Source organism: Asparagus officinalis, chromosome 1, assembly GCF_001876935.1.
Source record: "Asparagus officinalis chromosome 1, Aspof.V1, whole genome shotgun sequence".
Classification (NCBI taxonomy): domain Eukaryota; kingdom Viridiplantae; phylum Streptophyta; class Magnoliopsida; order Asparagales; family Asparagaceae; genus Asparagus; species Asparagus officinalis.
In genome coordinates this window covers 129,265,912-129,286,893 of record NC_033794.1, presented here as the reverse complement: position 1 = coordinate 129,286,893, position 20,982 = coordinate 129,265,912, and the positions used below count along the sequence as shown (strand labels likewise).

Here is a 20,982-nt window from a genome sequence, read left to right as displayed (position 1 = left end):
CTAATTATGCAATCAGATGTGGGCACCTCATCTGTCACCCTCTATTTGTCTCATTTTCGGTTCCGTGAGACATTTTTCTTTAAAATAAAAGATAGATAAACTTATAAAAAAAAACGATTATAAATCCTCTCAATCAAACTATGTCTTGAAAATCACTGTCACGAGCCCACGACAGTAAAATCCTATGTCCTTCGAATTAGGAATGATCATCAATAATTAGGGGGAATAGATTCTCTCCGATTGGAGAGGACCTGAATTCCAAAGATAAAAGAAAAATTCATTAAAGTATTACCAAACACAGATAGCTCGCTTATGCAATTAAAGGGCCTAATAATCTAATCTAATCCTAATGAGATCCAAACATAAGCTTTTTATAATTATTAACGAAGGCTGCTCCCAAGACCGTTTGTACGAAAAGCGACGACCAGATAACCCGAGTCCAATCTCAAGCCCCGCATAAGAGGACAAACCACGTGGGTCCCGCTGTTGCTGAGAGGTTACCTATGTGGGTGCACCGAAAATGACGTCCGCGTAAGATCACCATCGTCTCGTACCCCCCTCTATCTCTCGACGCAAAAGCACCGCCTTTGTCGACACCGAGCACGGGCTTTGGCCCCCCCGCCCTCGCCTCTCTCCCTCCTCCAAAAGCAAACCCTAGCCAGCTTCTTCTTGTGATTTTTTTTATTTCTTTTCTTTTTTTTCACGGGATTTTTCAAAAAAAAGGTGGGAAAGTTTGAGAGAGAGATTGAAGGGGACTCTTGAGATCTATTTAGTTCTGGGGATAGAGAGAGAGAGAGAGAGAGAGAGAGAGAGAGAGAGAGAGAGAGTGATTGCTGATTGTTCGATCGGGGGGCTTAGGGTTAGCTCTAGGTTTTGTCCTCGATTCCAGATTCAAGTGAGTTTCCTCTGTTTTAATCTCGTTGGTTGCGTTGAAAATGGAGCACTTTTTTTTATAATCTAATTTTGTAATAGGAGATTGAAGAAGACTCGAGATCTCAATTCGAGTTCAACTGAAGTGTCTCTGCTTCAATCTCTTTTAGCTTCGTTGATTTTAGGCTTTGTGTTTGTACTCAGGTGTGTAATTTAGTCGCTTCTTACATGAAAAGGGGATGGTTTTTTAGGGGAATGGATGAAATGCTTGCAAAAAGATGGAATTTTGCACGGATGAATCCTCTTATTCCGCTTTTCTCGTGTTGAATGCTTACATTCTGAACGCTGTGACGTTAGCCTTAGGTTGTCCTGATAATGACCCGGGTCATTCACCGCAACTTCAGTAAAGATGATGCTGCTTCTGTTGGATTCCCACTCAGTGACCATCTCAGGGACCATGTTCACTTGACTAACTGCATTCATTTGAAGAACCACATGCACCGTCACAGCCCGATGCTCTCCGAAAGGTCCCTTATGAGGGATCTTATCATGCTCCAGCGTTCGAGGTCGCTTAGAGACCCTTCTGCTAGCCCTCCTCCCTCTTGGATTTCTCCTTCAGTTTCTAGTACCTTAGGCATAAGTGCTGCTAGAGATGGTTTGACGCATAGTGGGAGGAGATCTATAGGTGTTGATAGACGAAGGGAGAGTAAGGCTGGACGGCTGTCCGTGAGCTCACCACGGGCACCCAGTTTTGCCACTTCAAAGGTGGCTGCTGAAGAAACGAGTTATGTCAATGATGAGGTTAGTAAGGAGGAAGAGGATGGGAGAAAACCCAGCAAAAGTAAAGGCAAAAAAGTTCATAGTAAGACACTCTCGGAGCAGTTGGATGAAGCTCCGATCCAGACAGATACAGAGAGTAGGAGAAATTTAGGCCATCGTGGACATAGGAAGGATAAGATGGAAGAGGATATAGAAGAGGAGCCGGAATTGAGTGGTCATGTGTACTGCACGGGCTTGAAACGGATGAAAAGGCGCAGGTTTAGAGGTGTGAGGAAACCTCGTGCTTCTGTCGATTCAAAGTCATTAGCTCAAGATTCTGTTCAAGGTACTGGTAAACTTTATATGGGGGATGGACAATTAGAGGATACAGAGATGGACGTCAGTCGAGCTCCTGGAAATGGATGTGGGATTCCATGGAACTGGTCTAGAATTCATCATAGAGGTAAAACATTTCTCGATAAGGCAGGAAGGAGTTTATCATGTGGTCTGTCTGATCCAAGGCTGCGGAAAGCTGAGGGTTCATGTCCCCAGAGCCAAAAGGATGCTTCTACAATGCCTGTTGCGTCTGATCCCTTGACTTCATCTACTGATTCTGATTCGGAGGCATTACCTTTGCTAGTTGAGCCTCCAGGATCTCAGGAAAGCACTGGGGATCATTTTTTGGTGCAGGACTATTCAGGGGAACTTGGAATTTATGCCAATAATAGCTCAAGGGATGAACTTGATACTGATCTTGAATCTGAAGCTAGGTCAGGTAGCCATCACAAATCTAGGGGAGGGACCCTTGGTAGGCACCGCAGTCTTACTCAAAAGTACATGCCGAGAACCTTCAAAGATCTTGTGGGACAGAACTTGGTTGTCCAAGCTCTTTCAAATGCAGTATTGAGAAGGAAGGTTGGGCTTATTTATGTCTTTTATGGGCCGCATGGTACAGGCAAGACCTCATGTGCTCGTGTTTTTGCTAAAGCTCTGAATTGCCAATCAATGGACCACCCGAAACCTTGTGATGTATGTAGTTCTTGCATCTCTCACAATCTAGGCAAGAGTCGAAATGTGATGGAAGTGGGAGCAGCAAGTGCATTTGACTATGAAAATATTATGGAGGATGTCCTTGACAAGGCATTGTTATCTCCATTGTCGTCACGTTACAGAGTGTTTATTATCGATGATTGTGAGACCTTGCCCCCTGATTCCTGGAGCGCCCTCTCAAAGGTCATTGATCGAGCTCCTAGGCATGTCATTTTTATCCTTATCAGTTCGAGTCTTGATCATTTGCCTCATATAATCATATCCAGGTGCCAGAAATTCTTTTTCCCAAAAATCAAAGATTCAGATATAATATGCATGTTGCAATGGATTGCAACCAGTGACGGCCTAGCGATTGACAAGGATGCACTGAAACTGATTGCATCGCTATCAGATGGATCATTAAGAGATGCTGAAATGACCCTAGATCAACTTAGTTTGCTTGGGCAAAGAATTTCTCTTCCGTTGGTACAGGAACTTGTGAGTTGTTTATCATTTTTCTTGGTTTCATTTTTTTACCTAGTACATTTTAGTTTTTTATAGACACCAATGATTATCATTTCATAATATAGTCAGTTATTTCTCATGATCTTACAGAGTAATGTGCACATTGCTCATGCACATGTTAGGTTAAAACTCTTGTAACTTTGATGTGACAACAAAATGGAAGGAACATGAAATTAGATTGGCCTAGTTAAGAAACTTTTGACATGTTATTCAATACATATAAAGTCTTCTCGGGGATATCTTAACTTCTAGATATTATTGTTCAGATTTTTATGTAAAGTTTTCAATATTGTTTATCTACTCGTACAGGTTGGCTTGGTTTCGGATGAGAAACTGGTGGATTTACTTGATTTGGCATTATCTGCGGATACTGTGAATACTGTGAAGAGTTTAAGGGAGATTATGGAAACTGGAGTTGAGCCATTAGCATTAATGTCACAACTTGCTACAATAATTACTGATATCCTTGCTGGCAGCTATGTATTCACTCGTGAAAAACTTCGCAGGAAGTTTTTTCGTCGATTGACTTGTGAGTGCTGAAACTATCTTTAATCTGTAGCACGCAGAGATGTGGTACCTAGAATATTTGGATCTAGACAACAAACACTCTGTATTTTTCTGCCTTTTATAGCCTCATTCAGACATCATTATTGCCCTGCTAAAAGCTAGCTAGAACTTGTGCAACCATGTAACTTTCTGTTTGGTTTTGCTGATTTCAGTATCCAGGGAGGACATGGAGAAACTGCGCCAGGCTTTAAAAACACTATCTGAAGCTGAAAAACAGTTGAGGCTGTCAAATGACAAATTAACTTGGCTCACAGCTGCACTGCTTCAACTTGCTCCTGATCAACATTATATGCTGCCGACTTCTTCTGCACATACTAGTTTAAGTCATAGCCCGTTGCTCGTAAATAATATCGGTGAAAAAGATTTGAATTTTGCCAATGAGCATGAGGGCATGCTTTCTAGTGAATTAAGAGGAAGCAAGTTAGGGAATAATTGCAGCAGAGGCACCAATGGAGTAGTGACTAGCTACATCCATCATGGTAGGAGAAATGTTGAGCATGGTTCTGAAAGTCCTCTGCAATCCATTGAAACTGCTAATCAAAATGGAGGATGTAAGTCTGCTAGAAACCATAAGGGTAATGAAAGGATATGGCGAATGGTGCTTGAGAATATTCAGTCAGATGTACTGAAGCAGTTTTTGTTTCAGGAGTCAAGGCTGGGTTCAGTCAGCTTTGGTAAAGGTAAGATCTTATTTTTGTTGCCTCTATTCTTTTTCATTAGGATTTGATCATTAATTTCCTACTGCATTGAACAAAGGATATAGTTATACATTAAATTGTTGAACTTAGGGATAACATATGAAAATTGTGGGATATGATATGAAGAACTTGAATTATCCTTTCAGAGGAAAGAAATGATAAAAGAATGCTGAAGCATGATGCATAAAGTTAAAACAGCAGCTCAAATGAAATTTGATGTTGTATGCAAATTCTTTGTAACTTTTATATCTGTGAGATTTTCTTCTCTCCTCCTGTATGGATGATTTGTTACGGAGGGAAAAATCTTGCTGCATTAGCTTTTTAACTTCATACGTGTTAGCGTTGTGTTATTTTAATCATAGGAACGAGTGATTTCATCATGGGAATGAGTGATTTAGTAAAGAAGTGGTCGTGACTCGTGATGCTTCATTTATTTTGAATTACCTGTTGGCTTCATAATTGGGATTTTTTGAGGTCATTCTGAGTTCTTATTGATCATGATTTTTTCAAGGATGGAATTTCATCATTTTTGTTTCTGATTACTTCTTACAAATGTTAAATGTTGTTGCTTGTTCTTTTCTCATCTCAAACCTTGATCCTTAAACTTGATTATTTGTTGGTTACTGTCTAGTGCATACCACTTATTTTTTACGTGATTTATTTGTTACTTTTTTCAAATTCTTTCCTGCAACTAACTGATCCATCCGTAAAGTGACACTTTCAACCTGCTTATTGTTGATTGTATCAAACTTGTTTCCATGCTAAGGATGCTTGAAGTAGTTCATTTTTCAGTTCATCTTTTGTTCAGACTACTGTGATTAAATAGTTTAGCCACTGATTCTGTTGTTCTGTTCCCCTTGAAGCTCCTACCGCACGATTGATCTTTAATTCACCTGCAAATAAAGCCAAGGCAGAAAAGTTTAGGGGACAGATATTACAAGCTTTTGAATCTACTCTTCATTCCGAAGTTATACTTGAAATCAGATGTGAATCCAAGAAAGATATGGGCCATCTTCCAGTTGATATGATTGTACCGAATCAAAGACCACATTACTTGGGATCAGAGAATCTTATGAGAGGGCTCACCAAAGATAATGACCAAGGAATTGGTTCGAGTCATGGTGGACGGATCCATACTAATACACATGGTGAAATTACTGAAATAGCAGCTTCTCCTCGAGATGGTGGAGAAAAAGGACTAATCAATGGCATTGGTGAATTCAAGGAAGCATCATCATTGCAACACCAAGGGAGCTTTGCTCTATCACATAGCAGAGAGAGTGAAGAGCAACGACGGAGACAAAGTTTGGTGAGAGGGAAAGTGTCTCTTGCACATGTCATTCAACAGGCTGAAGGTTGTGCACAAGCGGGTGGGTGGTCTAAGCGGAAGGCAATGTCAATAGCTGAGAAGCTTGAACAAGATAACCTGTAAGTACTAGTGGATATGGCTTTCAGCCCTTTTAATAAGGTCAATTTCCAAAGAAAAGCCCTAAGCGTTGCGGTATTTTGCAGAAACCTCCTTGGAACTTTATAGATCATAGAAACTCCTCTTGGACTTGTCTCACTTAAGTAAACAATGACTTTAAGTTGTCATGTGTTCCCATGGTACAATATTTGGACAATGTTATGCTATAATATAGCTTCTATATTATATTAACCTTTACAGACCAGACCATGATAGGTAAAAACTGAAAAAATGGGTTTAGATTTTAACTCTACCTGCTAATATCATTTATGAGAATTTTCAATAGCTCAGGGGGTTACTGTAATTTTAAAAGTCCTAGGAGGTTTTCCATGAGTTATGAAGTTCAGGGAGGTTTCTACAAAGCCACTTAAAGTTCACGGATGTTTTGTGAAATTTACCCATATATATTTTTCTTGGCATGTTATGTTCTTCTTCTTTCATCTTACTCAAATTTATGCACATATTTTTTTGTAGCGTAAGTATATATCTGATTATTATAACTAAATCTGTGTAGAATCAGCAATGAATGTGCATTCATATTTTATCTTGCTTTAACAGGAGATTAGAGCCTAGGTCAAGAAGCCTGATCTGTTGGCGAGTTCCCAGGATGCGTCGTAGGAAGGTACATCCTTTGCCTGCGTTTATCATCGGTGCTTGCTTTTGTTCTGCATAAGATCCTGGTGCAAATCATTGCAAGAGTAAAAAGCTTCCTTTCGCATTCGGCTTGTTTGCCATTATAGCTCAATTTTCTATCCTTGCATACTGCAAATTGACCTTAATAGCTGAAAAAAGTTCCTATCGAGGGTCCTATAATTTAGGGAACTATCAGATCGCCACGTGTTCCCCTAGTACAAAAAACACAAGTCTTAGAGCTGGTGGGTACTAACTATCGAACTTTACTAGACACGTGCCGCAATCTCGTAGCTCGCTATATGAAATTCAATAGTGGACCCTCGTGTAGCATCTTCCCACCTTAATAGCATGTTCCCAACAAGTTTCATTGATTTCCGATGATACAATTTTCGCTTGTATGTATGTGAACATTAATTAACTAAAGAGTTTGTTTCCTTGCAGCTTCCACATCTTAGAATTAGGACACAGAAACCACGATATCTACTGAAAATGGTCACTTGTGGAAGATGTTTGAGCTAGATCTTCAAGGTAACACTATGTTACATTCGCATTATGCTGTCTCATGATGTACATCTGTTTCTTGTTTATCCTGTAGTTTCACTTAGTTCTTCCCTTTTCCTGTCAATTTAGTCACCTTTGAGAAAATTTGTACAACATTCAAGAAAGTGAAATAATAAAAAGGATCGTGGATTCTTTTCCTTTTTAATTGTATGTTAGAGGTTGCGTGACTGCCTCATGATGTTATTGTTTTCTAGAATTTTAAACAAGGAGGTCCATCTGGTGTGCAAGTTTTCCTGCATGACTGCCTCATGATATTGATTATTCCTGCCGATGTAATTGTTTTCTGGAAGTCCTAACAAGGAGGCCCATTCTAGCGTTCAACTTTTCTTCTGTTATGTCAAACTGGATGTTCTCGTCTAAAGATATTTAAGTAATATCCTGCAGTCAATAATTATATCTTAGGAGTAGTTCATCTGAGTATTTCCAAGCGTGAGCTAGTCTCATGCCACCTCTTCTCATCCGCGGACTGTAGGCGTCGTTACGGTGTTATCTTAGGGTAATTGCGGTGGAAAAGTTCACAGAATTTGGACGTTTCTTATTTCCTCCTTCCATGTCTCAATCGATTAATTTGGTAATTTTATTCTGGTATTACAAGAAGATAATGTCGTCGACATGATCATGACGTCCTCTACATTATATATAGTCTCTTCCCCATATAATTTGGTTTAAACCGTGGAATACATCGTTGCCTTTCTGGAGGGCAATGCAGTTTTATGTACTGTCACTACTTTTGTGGTCAGGTACGTTTATGTTCAGAAAAAGTATTGGGTCTAGCTTGAGGTGTAGCCCTTGGACAAACTTTGGTCTGTAAATTTCAAAAAATTCCTACGAGTAGTCTGTTTGGGTACCCTTTCTGTCTTTCCCCGGAGAAAATGGGACCTGAGGTTGCAAATGACAGAAAAAACTGAATCCTGGCACTCCTAAGCTTTGCTTGATCAACTTATGTTTGAATTATTAGTTTCAAACCCAGGTTCACGCCGCTGCTCCCAGATTTGCAGCCTACAAGAGAACGAGAAGAGTTTGGTCGGAACCGACCAAACCGCATTATCTTCGACCGACGGTTCGGCCATATTCCCGTGTAAGGTTTGGGTTATAAACGAGTAAGGATTCTATCAGAATGCTCTTTTTAAAAAGAGGTTATCAGATTAGTTTGGGAACTAGCCTTTTTATATAGCGTGGTGGATCACGTGATGAAAATATAGGGATTTATCGGAACCAGGTCAACAACCTGCCGGCCAGCCACAGGCTTTAGAATGTTTACTACGGACAAGAACATACGGCGCCCAACGACATTAATAAATTCAGTCGGAGGAATGCAGCTCCTTCACGGCTCTCCCCTCAAAATTTTTTAATGCAAATCTATTATTTGCAAGAATATTTGAAGAATTGTGTGAAGACATCTTTACGTCATGCGTTCACAACCGTCCTGCTCGGAAACTTCACTGCCGACTGCGAGTCAACAACTAAAATGTACAATTAATCCCAAGCCTTGGATTCTTGGATCATCATGTGTATTGTATCATAGAGGTTGGAAAAATTCTCACGGAATGCTTCCTGCAGAAATACGACGACCGGTACGTGTTTTCTTGCTTGGAAGTCACGTCGCCGGCCGCGGGTCAAGAAAACAATGCACGGTAATTCTCTGTCTTCAGTTTTGAATCCTACGCACCGCGCCACAGCAGCTTAACAAAATCTATGTCTATACTACTTATATTACAATAGAAATTTGAGGGGTATGTTGGTAAATATTGAGTGCCGGAGCGAGGAAGCGCTCTTTTCTTTTTTATTTATTTATTTATTTATGTTTCTAGAACATTCTAAATTATGGTATAAGAAGAAGATTAGAACTCACATAATTAAAGAGTAAAGTATTCTTCATGTTTCTATATTTTTAAGTTCTAATTCATTTACTCCAATTACGTTATTCTCAAATAAGCTCTCCTCAACAAAAAATTGTTAATAATATTTTTCATTTAAAATTACTAGATAGTAGTTTAGTACCTCTATAATAAAGTTGCATAACTCAAGTTACCGTCCATTTACTAATATGTATGGTAGAAAATTAAGTGGATAACGATTTCATATTTTTGCGCATGCAATGCTCATCCGGATATGCTAGTTAATATATAAAAAAAAAATTAGTGAGGGTGAAGAAAGTTGGATAAAGTGAGGACATTTCCCTCATTCCTATCATAATTTAGAGGGTGAAATAGTAACTTCACAAGTAGATTTTTCACTACTTTTTTTTTCATTTCTTATTTCTAGAACATTCTAAATCATGACATGAGGGTAGGATTTGAACTCGCTTGTATAAGATAATTGTAAAAGTATTTTACTATTTTTGTATGGCACCTGCAATATGTGCTAGTAGATATTTCAAGATTGAGTTTTTTTAAAGTATCTATCAATGAGCATTATTGTTATAGCCATTTTAGTGATGAAAAATAATCTCTAATCAATGACAAACAAATGTCTCACATTATGCATAATCAAGTCAGCATCTCAAAACAACTAGAGGCTCAGCTCGATTGACTCGATACGCCGACATCTTGCGAGGACGACTCAAAAGGCGTCACATGCCGACACTCCGAAAGGCATTACATGTCGCCTCCCGGTTGAGTCGATTACTTAACCACTCCACTCGGCCGACTAATCGGCCGATAATTTGCGAGGGCGACTCGAAAGGCGGTATTTCTCGATCATCAGACGAGTAAAAAAGGTGAAGAAACGCCTCGACCCTCGAGCCCCTCTTGTATACTGATAGCCAATCCCTTCGTCATAAATGTCATTAAATGCATTATGGCGCCATCATTTCTCTGTCTCCAATAGTATTTATGACACATCGGACCACATCAGCACCGCACACCCACTGTCACTTCACATTAAACACCGAAGTGACATCTTCTCCACTCGTCGGCCGACAACTGTAAAGTTGAAGCTGATTTGGCCGCCAATCCATGCTCGACCAAAGTTACCATCCTACCATCCTTCCACTACTATAAAAGGATATACTAGTTTTCATTACAGGGTAAGGTTTTCTCTCCATTCTCTGAACTTAAGAACTAATGCAGTTCATTTTACTTCTCCGCACAAGCCACCCGCTGACTTAATCGTCGGAGGAATAATCTGGGAATCACACCCCGCCCTCTTACGATTTGTTACTTGTGCAGGGAAATACAATTTACCCAATGACCAAACATTCGGAGAGTTAGAGGGCTTTCGTCAACTCAATTAACTCTTTTCGTTTGACCGTGTGATTCTATACATCAACAATTATGAAAGTACAGTATTTCATTCGTACAGTATTTCATTCGTACGATACATTTATAATGGTGCTACCGTGCTAGTCAAGAAGTAGAACGAAAAATACAGTCTCCCTACGAGAAGTAAAATACAAAACACAGTCTTTTCCAAAAAAAAAAAAAAAAAAAAAAAAAATACAAAACACAGTGCTCCGACATTTCCCTCCTGTTTCTTCTCGGGCATACAAAAACGCGGGTGGCTCCCCTCGGAACGAATCTGCCGATTCGAGAAAGCTTGCGTGTTCTCCTGGAGCCCCCCCGTCGTCCTATTTTCCACGTGTCGGCTACCGGGCGTCAACGCACGCCTCTCCCCCCGAACAGAATAGTAAATGGCTAAAACACCCCTACAGACTTAAGAGAAGGTGACGTCATCCGTGGAAAAACGCGGAAACCGCCGCTTTAAAAAGCAGGCCCGAACCCGGCCACGCTTTCAAATTCCCGTCTTCTCTTCCTTCGACCTTGGCCCAAAAAACAAAAGCGCGAAGGAAGGAAGAAACCCTTGACCCTAAATTCTTCGACCACGACGGAGAAATCCATGGAGAACGCCGCCACGTAAAAAAAAAAAAAAAAAACCAAACCCTTGACCCTAAATTCTTCGACCACGACGGAGAAATCCATGGAGAACGCCGCCACGTTCTCCGGCGTCCGCCCCAGGAGGTCCTTCAGCGCCGGAGCCTTCTTCGCTCCCTCCGACCTCAGCGACCTCGCCCTGGTCCAAACCCTAGCCTCGTTCTCCCGCGATCTCGTCACCTCCCACTCGAGTCCCGTCACCTCCTTCCCTTTGCAGAGGAAGAACGCCCGCTCTCTCGTGCTCAGGGTGAGGGTCCTCCTCTCCCTGTTTGAGTTCTTGGTGGATTCGCGGTCGCCGGCCGGTCTCCCCTCGTCCGCCAAGGTCTGCTTGAAAGAGCTCTACATCTTGATCTACAGGTCGAGGCACCTCTTGGATTACTGCTCGGAGGGCAGCAGGCTCTTGGTTTTGCTTCAAAACCCCCAAATTTCCGCCAATTTTCACGATTTGAATCAGGATGTCGCCACGATTCTCGATGTTCTGCCGATCGGAGGGCTCGGCCTCGGCTCTGATCTCAGGGAACAGGTCCAGTTGCTCCAGCGACAAGCGAGGCTGTCGAAGTTGTATGTAGATCCCGAGGACGAGTTGCTCCGGCTACAAGTCGTCTCTTTTCTCGACGAATTCGGAGGAGGGAGAACGCCTGCTCGCGGAAATCTCGAATTTGCGCTTATCAATCGGTTAGGGATTAAAGATGCTCAAACCTGTAGATCGGAGATCGATTTCCTCGAGGAGCAGATCTTTAACAACGACGAAGACGCCGCCGTTGGTCCTTCAGTTCTCGGCGGAGTCATCGCCCTCACTCGGTATTGTAGGTTCTTGCTCTTTGATTTGGCCGAAGAAAGCAGAGGATTGAAGAGCAGAGCTCCTCCTAAGAAGATTGGAGACGTTTCGGTTACAATTCCGAAGGATTTCTGCTGCCCGATCTCGTTAGATCTGATGCAAGACCCGGTGATCATTTCGACGGGTCAGACTTACGACCGCTCATCGATCTCTCAATGGATTGAAGAAGGGCACAACACTTGCCCCAGTTCTGGCCAAATCCTTGCACATACCCAATTGATACCAAACAAAGCTCTAAGGACCCTAATTTCTCAATGGTGCGCCGCTCAAAGAATCCATTATGAACCTGCGGTAGGCTCTGATGCTTTAGATGAGAACGTAGCCGCTGCTTCTTCCAGCAGGGCAGCGATCGAAGCGAACAGAGCGACATCGGGGATCCTGGTTGGAAAGCTGGTTAACGGGTCCGAAGATGAGATAACCACTATCGTTAAAGAATTGAGACTTCTTGCTAAGAACGGTGATGTTAACCGTGCTTGCATCGGCGAGCAAGGAGCCATCCCGCTCCTTCAGAAGCTCTTATCCTCGTCAAACCCTAAAATTCAGGAGAATTCAGTTACCGCGATGCTCAACCTCTCGATACTTGATAAGAACAAGACTATAATCATGGAAGAAGAAGGGTGTTTGAGATCAGTTATCGGTGTTTTGAGAAACGCGTCGACAATGGAAGCGCGAGAGAACGCGGCAGCTACTCTGTTTAGTTTATCATCAGCTCATAACCTCAAGAGAAGGATCGTAGACGAGCCTAATGCGGTCGAGGCGTTATCGGAGCTATTGAGAAACGGAAGCGTGAGAGGGAAGAAGGATGCTGTGGCCGCACTTTTCAACCTATCAACGGATCCGGAATGCTGCGTCGATCTGATGGAGTCAGGGGCTATTTGGTCCTTGGTGCAGGCGTTGGCGACGGAGGAAATCAGCGAGGAAGCGTCGGGGGCTTTGGCGTTGCTCGTGAGACAAAGAACCGTAGCAGAGATCGTTGGTAGAGACGACGTGGCCGTTAAAAGCCTGGTGACGTTAATGAAGAGGGGGAGCCCTAAGTCCAAGGAGAACGCCGTCGCAACCTTGCACGAGATATGCAAAAACGGAGGGGGGCTGACACGGAAAATTGCGAAAACGCCAGCAGTCAGGAGGTTGATCCAGACGTTGTTGCTGACGGGGACGAAGAGGGCGAGGAGGAAGGCGGCGTCTCTGGTTAAGATGTGTCAGAGATCGGAGATGGCAGTGTCGACGGGTGGTGAGCACGCAATGAGGCAGAACTCGAGCTTCGCCGGTGGGGATGTATCGGTGTCTGTTGCGGTATCTGTGCTGTAGTTGGCAGTTGCAGCGGTCTGTTCGGTTCAGTGCAAATTAGGAAGGAGAGTATACACACACATTCGTTCATTTTTTTTCCCCGTATCGTCGTACTTAGCTGTGGTATTTGTTTGGTTCAGTACAGTGTAAGAGAGTATATGCTCACATTCTTTCATTCTTTTGAAATAAATAAATCAAGATATATTGCGTATCATATTGTCAAATCAACCTGCTAGCTCATTTTGTATAAATTTGGTGCGTGAACCTTTTGTGTCCATGGCTTGAGTTGTTAGGTACAACTCCCGTTGCCTTCAATATAAGCATGCTTGTGGAAAAGCAAGGTTATTCTTCTTTAGGTGAGATTTTTGTTTACGTGACCGATGACTTGAGATTGTTCTTTCTCAATAATAATAATAATAATAATAATAATAATAATAATAATAATAATAAGGGGGGTGGCTTGTTGAATCTTTTGTATGGAGATGACTTTTTCTAAACAAGCAAAGGTATATTAGCTGCATGCATAATTGAGGGTTCATAAGATTGTAACAGGGAATGATTCAAGTACAAGCAACATACACATAATTGTGTGTAGATATTAGCAAAACATTTACATTATTATACTCAACTGTTACTTTCAACCAGCAAGCAAAATATACTGATCTAAATTCTTCTGTGATATTCCTGATAAATTTTTTGATACATCAATTTAAGTTTTAATACATTTGATTTAATTATTGTATGCTTATTAAAATTAGAAATCATTTCTACTCCTCTATACTTAAAGAATGATCCATGTTTTAATACATTTGATTTAGATATCATATCTACTACTCTATACTTAAAGAAAGATCCAAGTTTTAATACATTTGATTTGCTTTATTAGTTTATGGTACAGTAAATACTAGTATGAACAACAACTTCAAGTATTAATGAACATATGTGCTTTACTGTTCATACTACATTATTTACGGCAACATTTTGCCATAACATGAACAATAATCTTTTGGATTATCTTTTAAGTATAGAGAAGTAGATGTAAAAAAACATTGTAACAAGAGAGAAGAAATAAATTTTCAACACTGTATTGCCGACATATAGAGAAAATCTCTATCCTATTAGTAACCCAAAAAAGAAAAAGAAAAATCTAAAAGTCAACTCCAAAATTGATGGCTACTACATCGTCTCCTGACTAAATTACTATTCAAATGTCCAAAACTAAACTATTATCCCATCAATTTTATTTTCCTGATCAAAGTCGGACTCAGATTTTGTGGAGCTATAAATAAATAAAATAGTTTTAGAAAAACACCCTGAATCCCAATTTCATTTTCTGAGACCCTCCTAAAAATTTGCCTCCTTGTCAACCCCCCCTCTCTTTCTTATCTCTTTCACCGACGAAATCTCGCTTGACTTCTCAGTCCACGAAAAAGATCCAATCTTTTTCACTATCGTCCTTCGATCCATGGGCGAAAGCGAATCAAACGAGGTTCAGATTCAGATCCAAAGCCCGCCGCCGGCGCTACGCAAAGAACCGTCGCTCTCGCGGTGGGGAGGCGACGATCCCCACGGGATCGAGCCCATCACCGCCGCCACCGACGAAGATTCCGATGATATCGATCTATTGGAGTCCGAGAGAACGGGATCTAGCGGACTCTGTCAAGGGACCATGAACGGTAACGGAAAAGGTTACGTCTCGTTAGAAATCGATAATCGAGAGAAGCTCGATAATTTGAGCTCGATTTCTTCTGTAATGGTGCTCAAAACTCTGTTCTTTATACTTGTTTGGTACCTTTTCAGTACTCTGTTGACGTTGTAAGTTTGTGGTAATCTATCCCCATTCTTTACCAATTTTAGAATGTTTTGGTCCCTTTTCCTAAAACTTATAGCTGCTTTTGGGTTTTAGGTATAATAAGACATTGTTAGGGGACCATCTGGGAAAATTTCCGGTTCCTTTGATGATGAACACAGTTCATTTTGGGATGCAAGCTGTGATATCCAACGCCATTGTTTTTTACCAGTCTCGGTTTAAAGATAAAAGCGACCGGACGATGACATGGAGGGATTACTTCTTTAGAGGTGTCTATTTTTAGAAATATTTGATCTTTGAATTGGAAAAGTATGACATGGAGGGATTACTTCTTTAGAGGTGTCTATTTTTAGAAATATTTGATCTTTGAATTGGAAAAGTATAAAAATAAGGACTTACGTGTCTATTTTTAGAAATATTTGATCTTTGAATTGGAAAAGTATAAAAATAAGGACTTACTGTGGGGTTCTATTCTGTGCAGTTGTGCCTACGGGGTTGGCTACTGCATTGGATGTAAACCTGAGCAATGAGTCCCTTGTTTTCATATCGGTTACATTTGCGACAATGGTTCGTTCTTTTGGATGTAAACCTGAGCAATGAGTCCCTTGTTTTCATATCGGTTACATTTGCGACAATGGTTCGTTCTTTTGGGTTATATATGAATGGTATATGTTGTGCGACAATGGTTCGTTCTTTTGGGTTATATATGAATGGTATATGTTGTGCATCTTCATAATCTTTGGTTCCATGTTGTTTTGCAGTGCAAATCTGCAGCACCGATATTTCTCCTGGTGTTTGCTTTCGCATTTAGGTGAGTTTAAATGAATTAGCATTTCTTTTACTTAAAACTCGTATACTCGTATGAATATGAAGTTTCTTAAGAAGCTTCTTGATTTTGAGTATCACTATCTATGTTAGAGTAATTGACATAATGCACTATTACATCATGCTTATTATTTGACATATTCGGACGATTTTCATTTGTCAAAATCTTAGTTTAATTAAGTTTTTTTTTCTCGATATTAGTCCCTTAAAGATTTAATACTTTGAATTAGTCCCTCAAATTATTGAAATTACTATTAGGTACTCCAATTCTTTTATCTTGCTACTACTAGTGATTTTAGGGATTAATTTGAAATAACTTATAGGAATTGGGGACCTAATAGCAGTTTCAATGTTTTGAGGGACTAATTTTGAGATAACTTATAAGAATTGAAGAATTTAATAGCAACTTCAATCATTTGAGGGAAATATAAAGCTTCAAGGGGCAAATATTGAAAATTTAATAATTTTCCTACATTATTGTTTACATTTATCATCCTCGTCTTCTGTATGTCTACTTGTTATTGGATTATTTCTTGAGATACAATGTTCAGCAGATTTAGTCACTCATGTCATCTTATTCAACTTGTAACTTGCTATGTTTGACCTATGTTCTATAGTCTTATTCTTTTCACCTTCGCAGGTTGGAGAGTCCAAGCTTTAAGCTTCTAGGTATCATAGTAGTCATCTCTTCTGGAATTCTTTTAACAGGTACTTCCAGAACTGATTGCATTCCTAGTTGTTATTATTTTGGTAATTTATTTTGAGAGGAGAGCTTGAAATGATTCTCATAATAGATCTACAAATGAAACTATTCTCGTAATGTATATGATTCTTTTGAGGGTGAAGGCGGGAAACTCCAGTCATCCCCTTTTAAAGGGGGAGAAAGTTACTTTCTCAAGATGGTGTTAAGCTTTAGTAGATCTGCGTTTGCATGCACACAACGCGTGTTCATGTATGCAAGTCTTTGTGTAATTCAGGCTCTATTATCATTTCAAGTACGCTTGCTTTTAGGCTGTTTCCAAGTGTGGTAGCTCGTTATTCATTTAAATTTGAGTTAAAGAAATAACAGACTTTTCATTCAATGAACATTCTTGCTTTTGAAATATCTTTGTCTATGAACATTGAGCACATATGTCAAAGAAATATCTTTGTCTATGAACATTGCGCACATATGTCAAGCATCTGGTTGCATGCAATGATCATAGCTGAATGGATAAGTTAAACTCTGATTGAGAGGTTGGCTTTTATTATCATGCATGAGAAACAAGCTGGATCAACTGATTGAGAACTTTATCTTTGGAGATAAGAGGGTCTAGGAATTGCTTCATTTAAGGGAGAAATTATTTGGTCATTTGATTGTTTTGCAGTGTAATTTCTTAAAAACATCCGTCTTTTGCTCATATTGGGATGCTTCTCTTTAACTTTTTAATTCTATATTTAGAAGTCCAAAGGGTTGGTTAGGGGGAAATCTTATAGAAAGGAGAGTTATGTTTATCTGTAGTTGTTGAATATTGAAAAGATACGTATTCTATATGTTGTTGAACCAATACTGTTCTCAGAAATGATTTATTTGAGCTCATTACAACTTTGACTTAGAGAAGGTGAATTGATGTAAATAATGTCTTTTTTTTGTGGATCTCCGGCTGCATAGAGCTTTATACGAAATGCAATCATTGCAATTTTATGTGTAATATTTGAATGTCTTGACTAATGGAAATATGTGTCAGTTGCCAAGGAGACTCAATTTGAATTCTGGGGATTCCTCTTCGTCATGCTTGCTGCAGTTATGTCAGGATTCCGGTGGTGCATGACTCAGATTCTTTTGCAGGTTTGTCATGAAATTCTGCCTGTAGGACCGTTGATCAGCATGACTATTGGTTAAAATTTTTAGGTCATAAATATAGGTATACCAATTGCAATTTTTTATTAGCCTTTTCTTTCCTAAATCATCTTTTCATTTCCTTGCATGTGATGTCCGGATGCAACATCAAGAAAGAGGTCTATGGTGAGTTATATTCCCGAGCTCTTTTAAATACATTGCAATTAGAAATGCACCATGTTCATGTACTTATTGATTGTGAAATAGAAAGCTTATTACATGTGTGCTAATACACATCAATAACTTAATGGAAGCAATATGTGTTTCCACTTTCCACATAGAGAACTTGAGGTCAAATCGTGATTACTTCCTTATGAATTAGGGTCTATGAGATTTGGAATAAGTTGAGAGTTGTAATATAAGAGTTTGCCTCTTGTATAAGAGTCTGTCTCACACCGGTTTTTTGGAAAAAACCCTTCAAAACCAATGAATATTTCATTTTAATCTGGTATATTTTATGCAGGTTTGAAGAATCCCATCACTCTGATGAGCTATGTTACTCCTGTAATGGCAGTGACTACTGCACTTTGCTCACTTATGCTGGATCCCTGGCATGATCTTAGCAAAAACAAGTACTTCGATAATTCAAGCCACATAATACAAAGTTTCCTACTTATGCTTTTGGGAGGAGCATTGGCATTCTTTATGGTAAGAGTAGTATAGTGAAATTTTCTTGTAAGATAATTTATTATCAGTTGTTTCCGTAGTCATTGTAGAGTGCTATTGTCTACTTGTATCTTTTTTTGTGAAAAAATTCCTTTATTTTGCAGGTTTTGACGGAATATATTCTTGTTTCAGCAACTAGTGCAGTAACAGTGACAATTGCGGGTATTGTTAAGGAAGCTGTCACTATCTTGGTATAATTTGCCTCTTCTGGTCTATTGATGCTTGAGGTTTCTAACAGTTTGTGCTTCTTTTCTGCCTGCATGGATGAACTAATGACCTGTTGCAATATCATCTAATTTCTCCCATTTCTAGTTGCTGTTTATTTGTCTTTTGAAATAAGTGTGAATATTATTACATGGTTTTAGGGATGTGAAATTCGAAGACTTGGAGTTTGAGTTATTATCTTCCATTATGAAGTTAAATTTGGACTGCTGAAGCAACAAGAAAAGATTTCTTCTATGTAATGAAAAGTAGCTAACCCTTTTCCAATCAGTAAAACAAGACAAAATGTTTAAATGTTAAGAGAGTTTAGAGGACTTAAGGACTCAAAAGTAAAATCCAAACAATTAATATCAATATACTGGCTGCAGGAAAATTAAAACAGCTTTCTTGCTAGAGATGAACTAAGTCTGAATCTTAATATTGATGTCCTATTGTTCTACATGTGTCAGGGAGCATGAAAGCTTTCTGGTTAGAAAGCAGTATCTTAGCAAAGAGCCTGAAATAATAAGTCCTTGCAATGCTTAAATTTTAAAATATTAAATTTTATTTCAGATCTCAATATCTTTCTTGAAATGTACTTTGCGTGAAAAATTTTAAAATATGAATTCATAAAATGTAGTGGTTGTTTTTTTCACGTATTTAGTTCATCCAGTAAGTGTTTCATGAAACGTTTCTCTAGAAGATCTTTTGTTGTGAATGGTATTTAGCAGTATACTTGCCAATGCTTGTAACAACGACCGCTCATTATGTAGAAGTTCTAGATCCCTTGTCTTTTCCACCTGTTATATTGTATTTGATGTTCACTATTTTTCTTTCATGTCCTTGTTTATTTCTTTGTATATCTATAGGCCAGTGATTAAGATTCATTTCACATATTTAAGAAATCATTTGTAGCTTATCTGGTTTATGGAAACTAATGAAAGGGCTTTTCAGGTCGCTGTATTCTACTTCCATGACCAGTTCACCTGGTTGAAAGGAATTGGGCTTTTCACAATAATGGTTGGGGTTAGTTTATTCAACTGGTACAAGTAAGTCCAAACATCTTTATTCGTGTTTTATGGATATTCTGTTCTTTTTTACCTTGACATTTGCTACGATTACTACCTAATATACTGTTTATATATTTTATGCCAAATACCTTCTGGGCGGAATTAGTTTTATGATGTTTGGGTGATGCTTGGATATTAGTTTAGGAATCTCAATATCTCATGACTTTTAACTTTTGGTTTGACTCGTCAGTGTAATGTGTATCTTCCATGTTTCTCAGATATCAAAAAATAAAAAAAGGTCATCCAAGTGGGAATGGAGAAATAAACGCCTCAACTTTTAATGGAGCTGCCAAATATGTTATCCTTGATGAGGATATTACCGATAACGATACTTGACCCGGCTCCATTCTCTGCGGCATTTTTTAAAGCTAACAGGTATGATCTCATTGCATTTATTCTAAATGAACATTCAAGTTACTCTGCAATTATTGTTACTCATGAAGGCTGAGCTCGTACTATTTCATAAAAATAACTGGTTTATTTTGACTATCTGGTCTATGGATGAAGTTGGTTGGTGCAAATGTACTTACCATCCATCTGATGCTTAGAAGCACGTGTTAAGCACGATTCCACTACTATGCAACTTTACTTATTCTTTGGCAAACTGGTTCTTGTAAATTCGTGCTAAGCAGAGTGATTCTGTTTTTTTCCCGCCACACTGGGAGAATTTTTGCAACTTTGCACTTTTAGAATCCAATTATCGTGGGACAGTGAATCCTTTTGCAGCGGTTGTTTCTTTCATTCTGTTTTTTTTCACTGCTTGTCCCAAGCTGAGACAGAGTAAATCAATTCAAGGTAGTAGCTGTGGGTCTTAATGAAAGCTAGGAGAGATGTAGGATCCGACTACATAGTTGTTGATGTTTGGAAATGTATGGGAGATGAGGATCAACAAAATTCTAGAGACAAAAGAAATGCCTAATGAACAGGGGAATCAAACTTACACGACATGACAGAACTTTTGTAGATTTTTTGGGCAAACAAAAGGTTATGCCTGAAAGTAAGTTCAATTTTATGGTCGACCATGGAAGCTGTGTACTTGTAGTCTATACTATATATTTAAGAAACCCCTCTTTCGGTGTTCTCCATGCATGCTTCACATTTTTAGATATCCCGGCATCGGCATGACCCCACACTTCAAAAAATCAAAGGAAATGTTATTCACACTTTGAAAAATCAAGGGAAATGCCTCACGCTTGCAAATATCAACGTGGATGTCCACACTCTTGGAAATATTGGTGGAGATTCCATCACACTTGGAAAAACCAATGGAAATGCCCCGTCACACTTTGAAAAATCCAAGATAACTAATAACTCATCCTTTCCCTTGGTAATCAACTACAGCACTCCCTCATGTTCTTATCATCAATTCACATCAAATCTTTATTTCTGTGCATTATGAATGGGTTAACTTATTTACATACTTTCCA

At 39.4% G+C, this 20,982-nt stretch overlaps 3 protein-coding genes across 7 annotated transcripts in view; all 3 read left to right on the top strand.

The window, feature by feature from the left end:
• LOC109847726 (protein STICHEL-like 4) lies at nt 585-7,252 on the top strand. 3 transcript variants are annotated; one of them, XM_020417020.1, is made up of 8 exons: nt 585-895; nt 973-1,017; nt 1,075-3,156; nt 3,493-3,712; nt 3,903-4,430; nt 5,312-5,876; nt 6,472-6,535; nt 6,988-7,252. In XM_020417020.1, the coding sequence occupies exons 3-8, from the start codon at nt 1,246-1,248 to the stop codon at nt 7,063-7,065; spliced, it is 3,366 nt and encodes a 1,121-aa protein (XP_020272609.1). In that variant the 5' UTR covers nt 585-895; nt 973-1,017; nt 1,075-1,245; the 3' UTR covers nt 7,066-7,252. The 3 variants fall into 3 exon arrangements, with proteins under 3 accessions (XP_020272609.1, XP_020272654.1, XP_020272563.1); XM_020417065.1 differs by lacking the exon at nt 973-1,017 and having other exon boundaries at nt 1,122-3,156; XM_020416974.1 differs by lacking the exon at nt 973-1,017.
• On the top strand, nt 10,851-13,368 carry LOC109847647 (U-box domain-containing protein 17-like). The gene is made up of 2 exons (XM_020416905.1): nt 10,851-10,902; nt 10,966-13,368. The coding sequence occupies exon 2, from the start codon at nt 11,026-11,028 to the stop codon at nt 13,123-13,125; it is 2,100 nt and encodes a 699-aa protein (XP_020272494.1). The 5' UTR covers nt 10,851-10,902; nt 10,966-11,025; the 3' UTR covers nt 13,126-13,368.
• Nucleotides 14,421-20,982, top strand: part of LOC109847510 (probable sugar phosphate/phosphate translocator At1g06470) — a 7,551-nt gene continuing 989 nt past the window's right edge. For 2 of the 3 annotated variants that reach the window (XR_002248634.1, XM_020416758.1), the window contains exons 1-11: nt 14,421-14,919; nt 15,011-15,183; nt 15,396-15,481; nt 15,676-15,725; nt 16,380-16,447; nt 17,467-17,567; nt 17,732-17,744; nt 18,082-18,266; nt 18,389-18,475; nt 19,440-19,534; nt 19,774-19,930. Coding sequence is in view for 2 of the 3 variants with exons in the window: in XM_020416758.1 (XP_020272347.1) it covers nt 14,570-14,919; nt 15,011-15,183; nt 15,396-15,481; nt 15,676-15,725; nt 16,380-16,447; nt 17,467-17,567; nt 17,732-17,744; nt 18,082-18,266; nt 18,389-18,475; nt 19,440-19,534; nt 19,774-19,891 (1,326 nt within the window). In the remaining variant the exon portion in view is untranslated. Of the gene's footprint in view, nt 14,931-15,010; nt 15,184-15,395; nt 15,482-15,675; nt 15,726-16,379; nt 16,448-17,466; nt 17,568-17,731; nt 17,745-18,081; nt 18,267-18,388; nt 18,476-19,439; nt 19,535-19,773; nt 19,931-20,982 lie in introns of all 3 variants that reach the window. The other variant, XM_020416836.1, reaches the window with a different exon arrangement.

Coding starts and splice junctions, on each gene's coding strand:
- LOC109847726 (XM_020417065.1), top strand. CDS start 1,246: ATGACCCGGGTCATTCACCGCAACTTCAGTAAAGATGATGCTGCTTCT. Junction 3,157..3,492: donor TTCCGTTGGTACAGGAACTT/GTGAGTTGTTTA, acceptor CTACTCGTACAG/GTTGGCTTGGTTTCGGATGA. Junction 6,536..6,987: donor CCAGGATGCGTCGTAGGAAG/GTACATCCTTTG, acceptor GTTTCCTTGCAG/CTTCCACATCTTAGAATTAG.
- LOC109847647 (XM_020416905.1), top strand. CDS start 11,026: ATGGAGAACGCCGCCACGTTCTCCGGCGTCCGCCCCAGGAGGTCCTTC.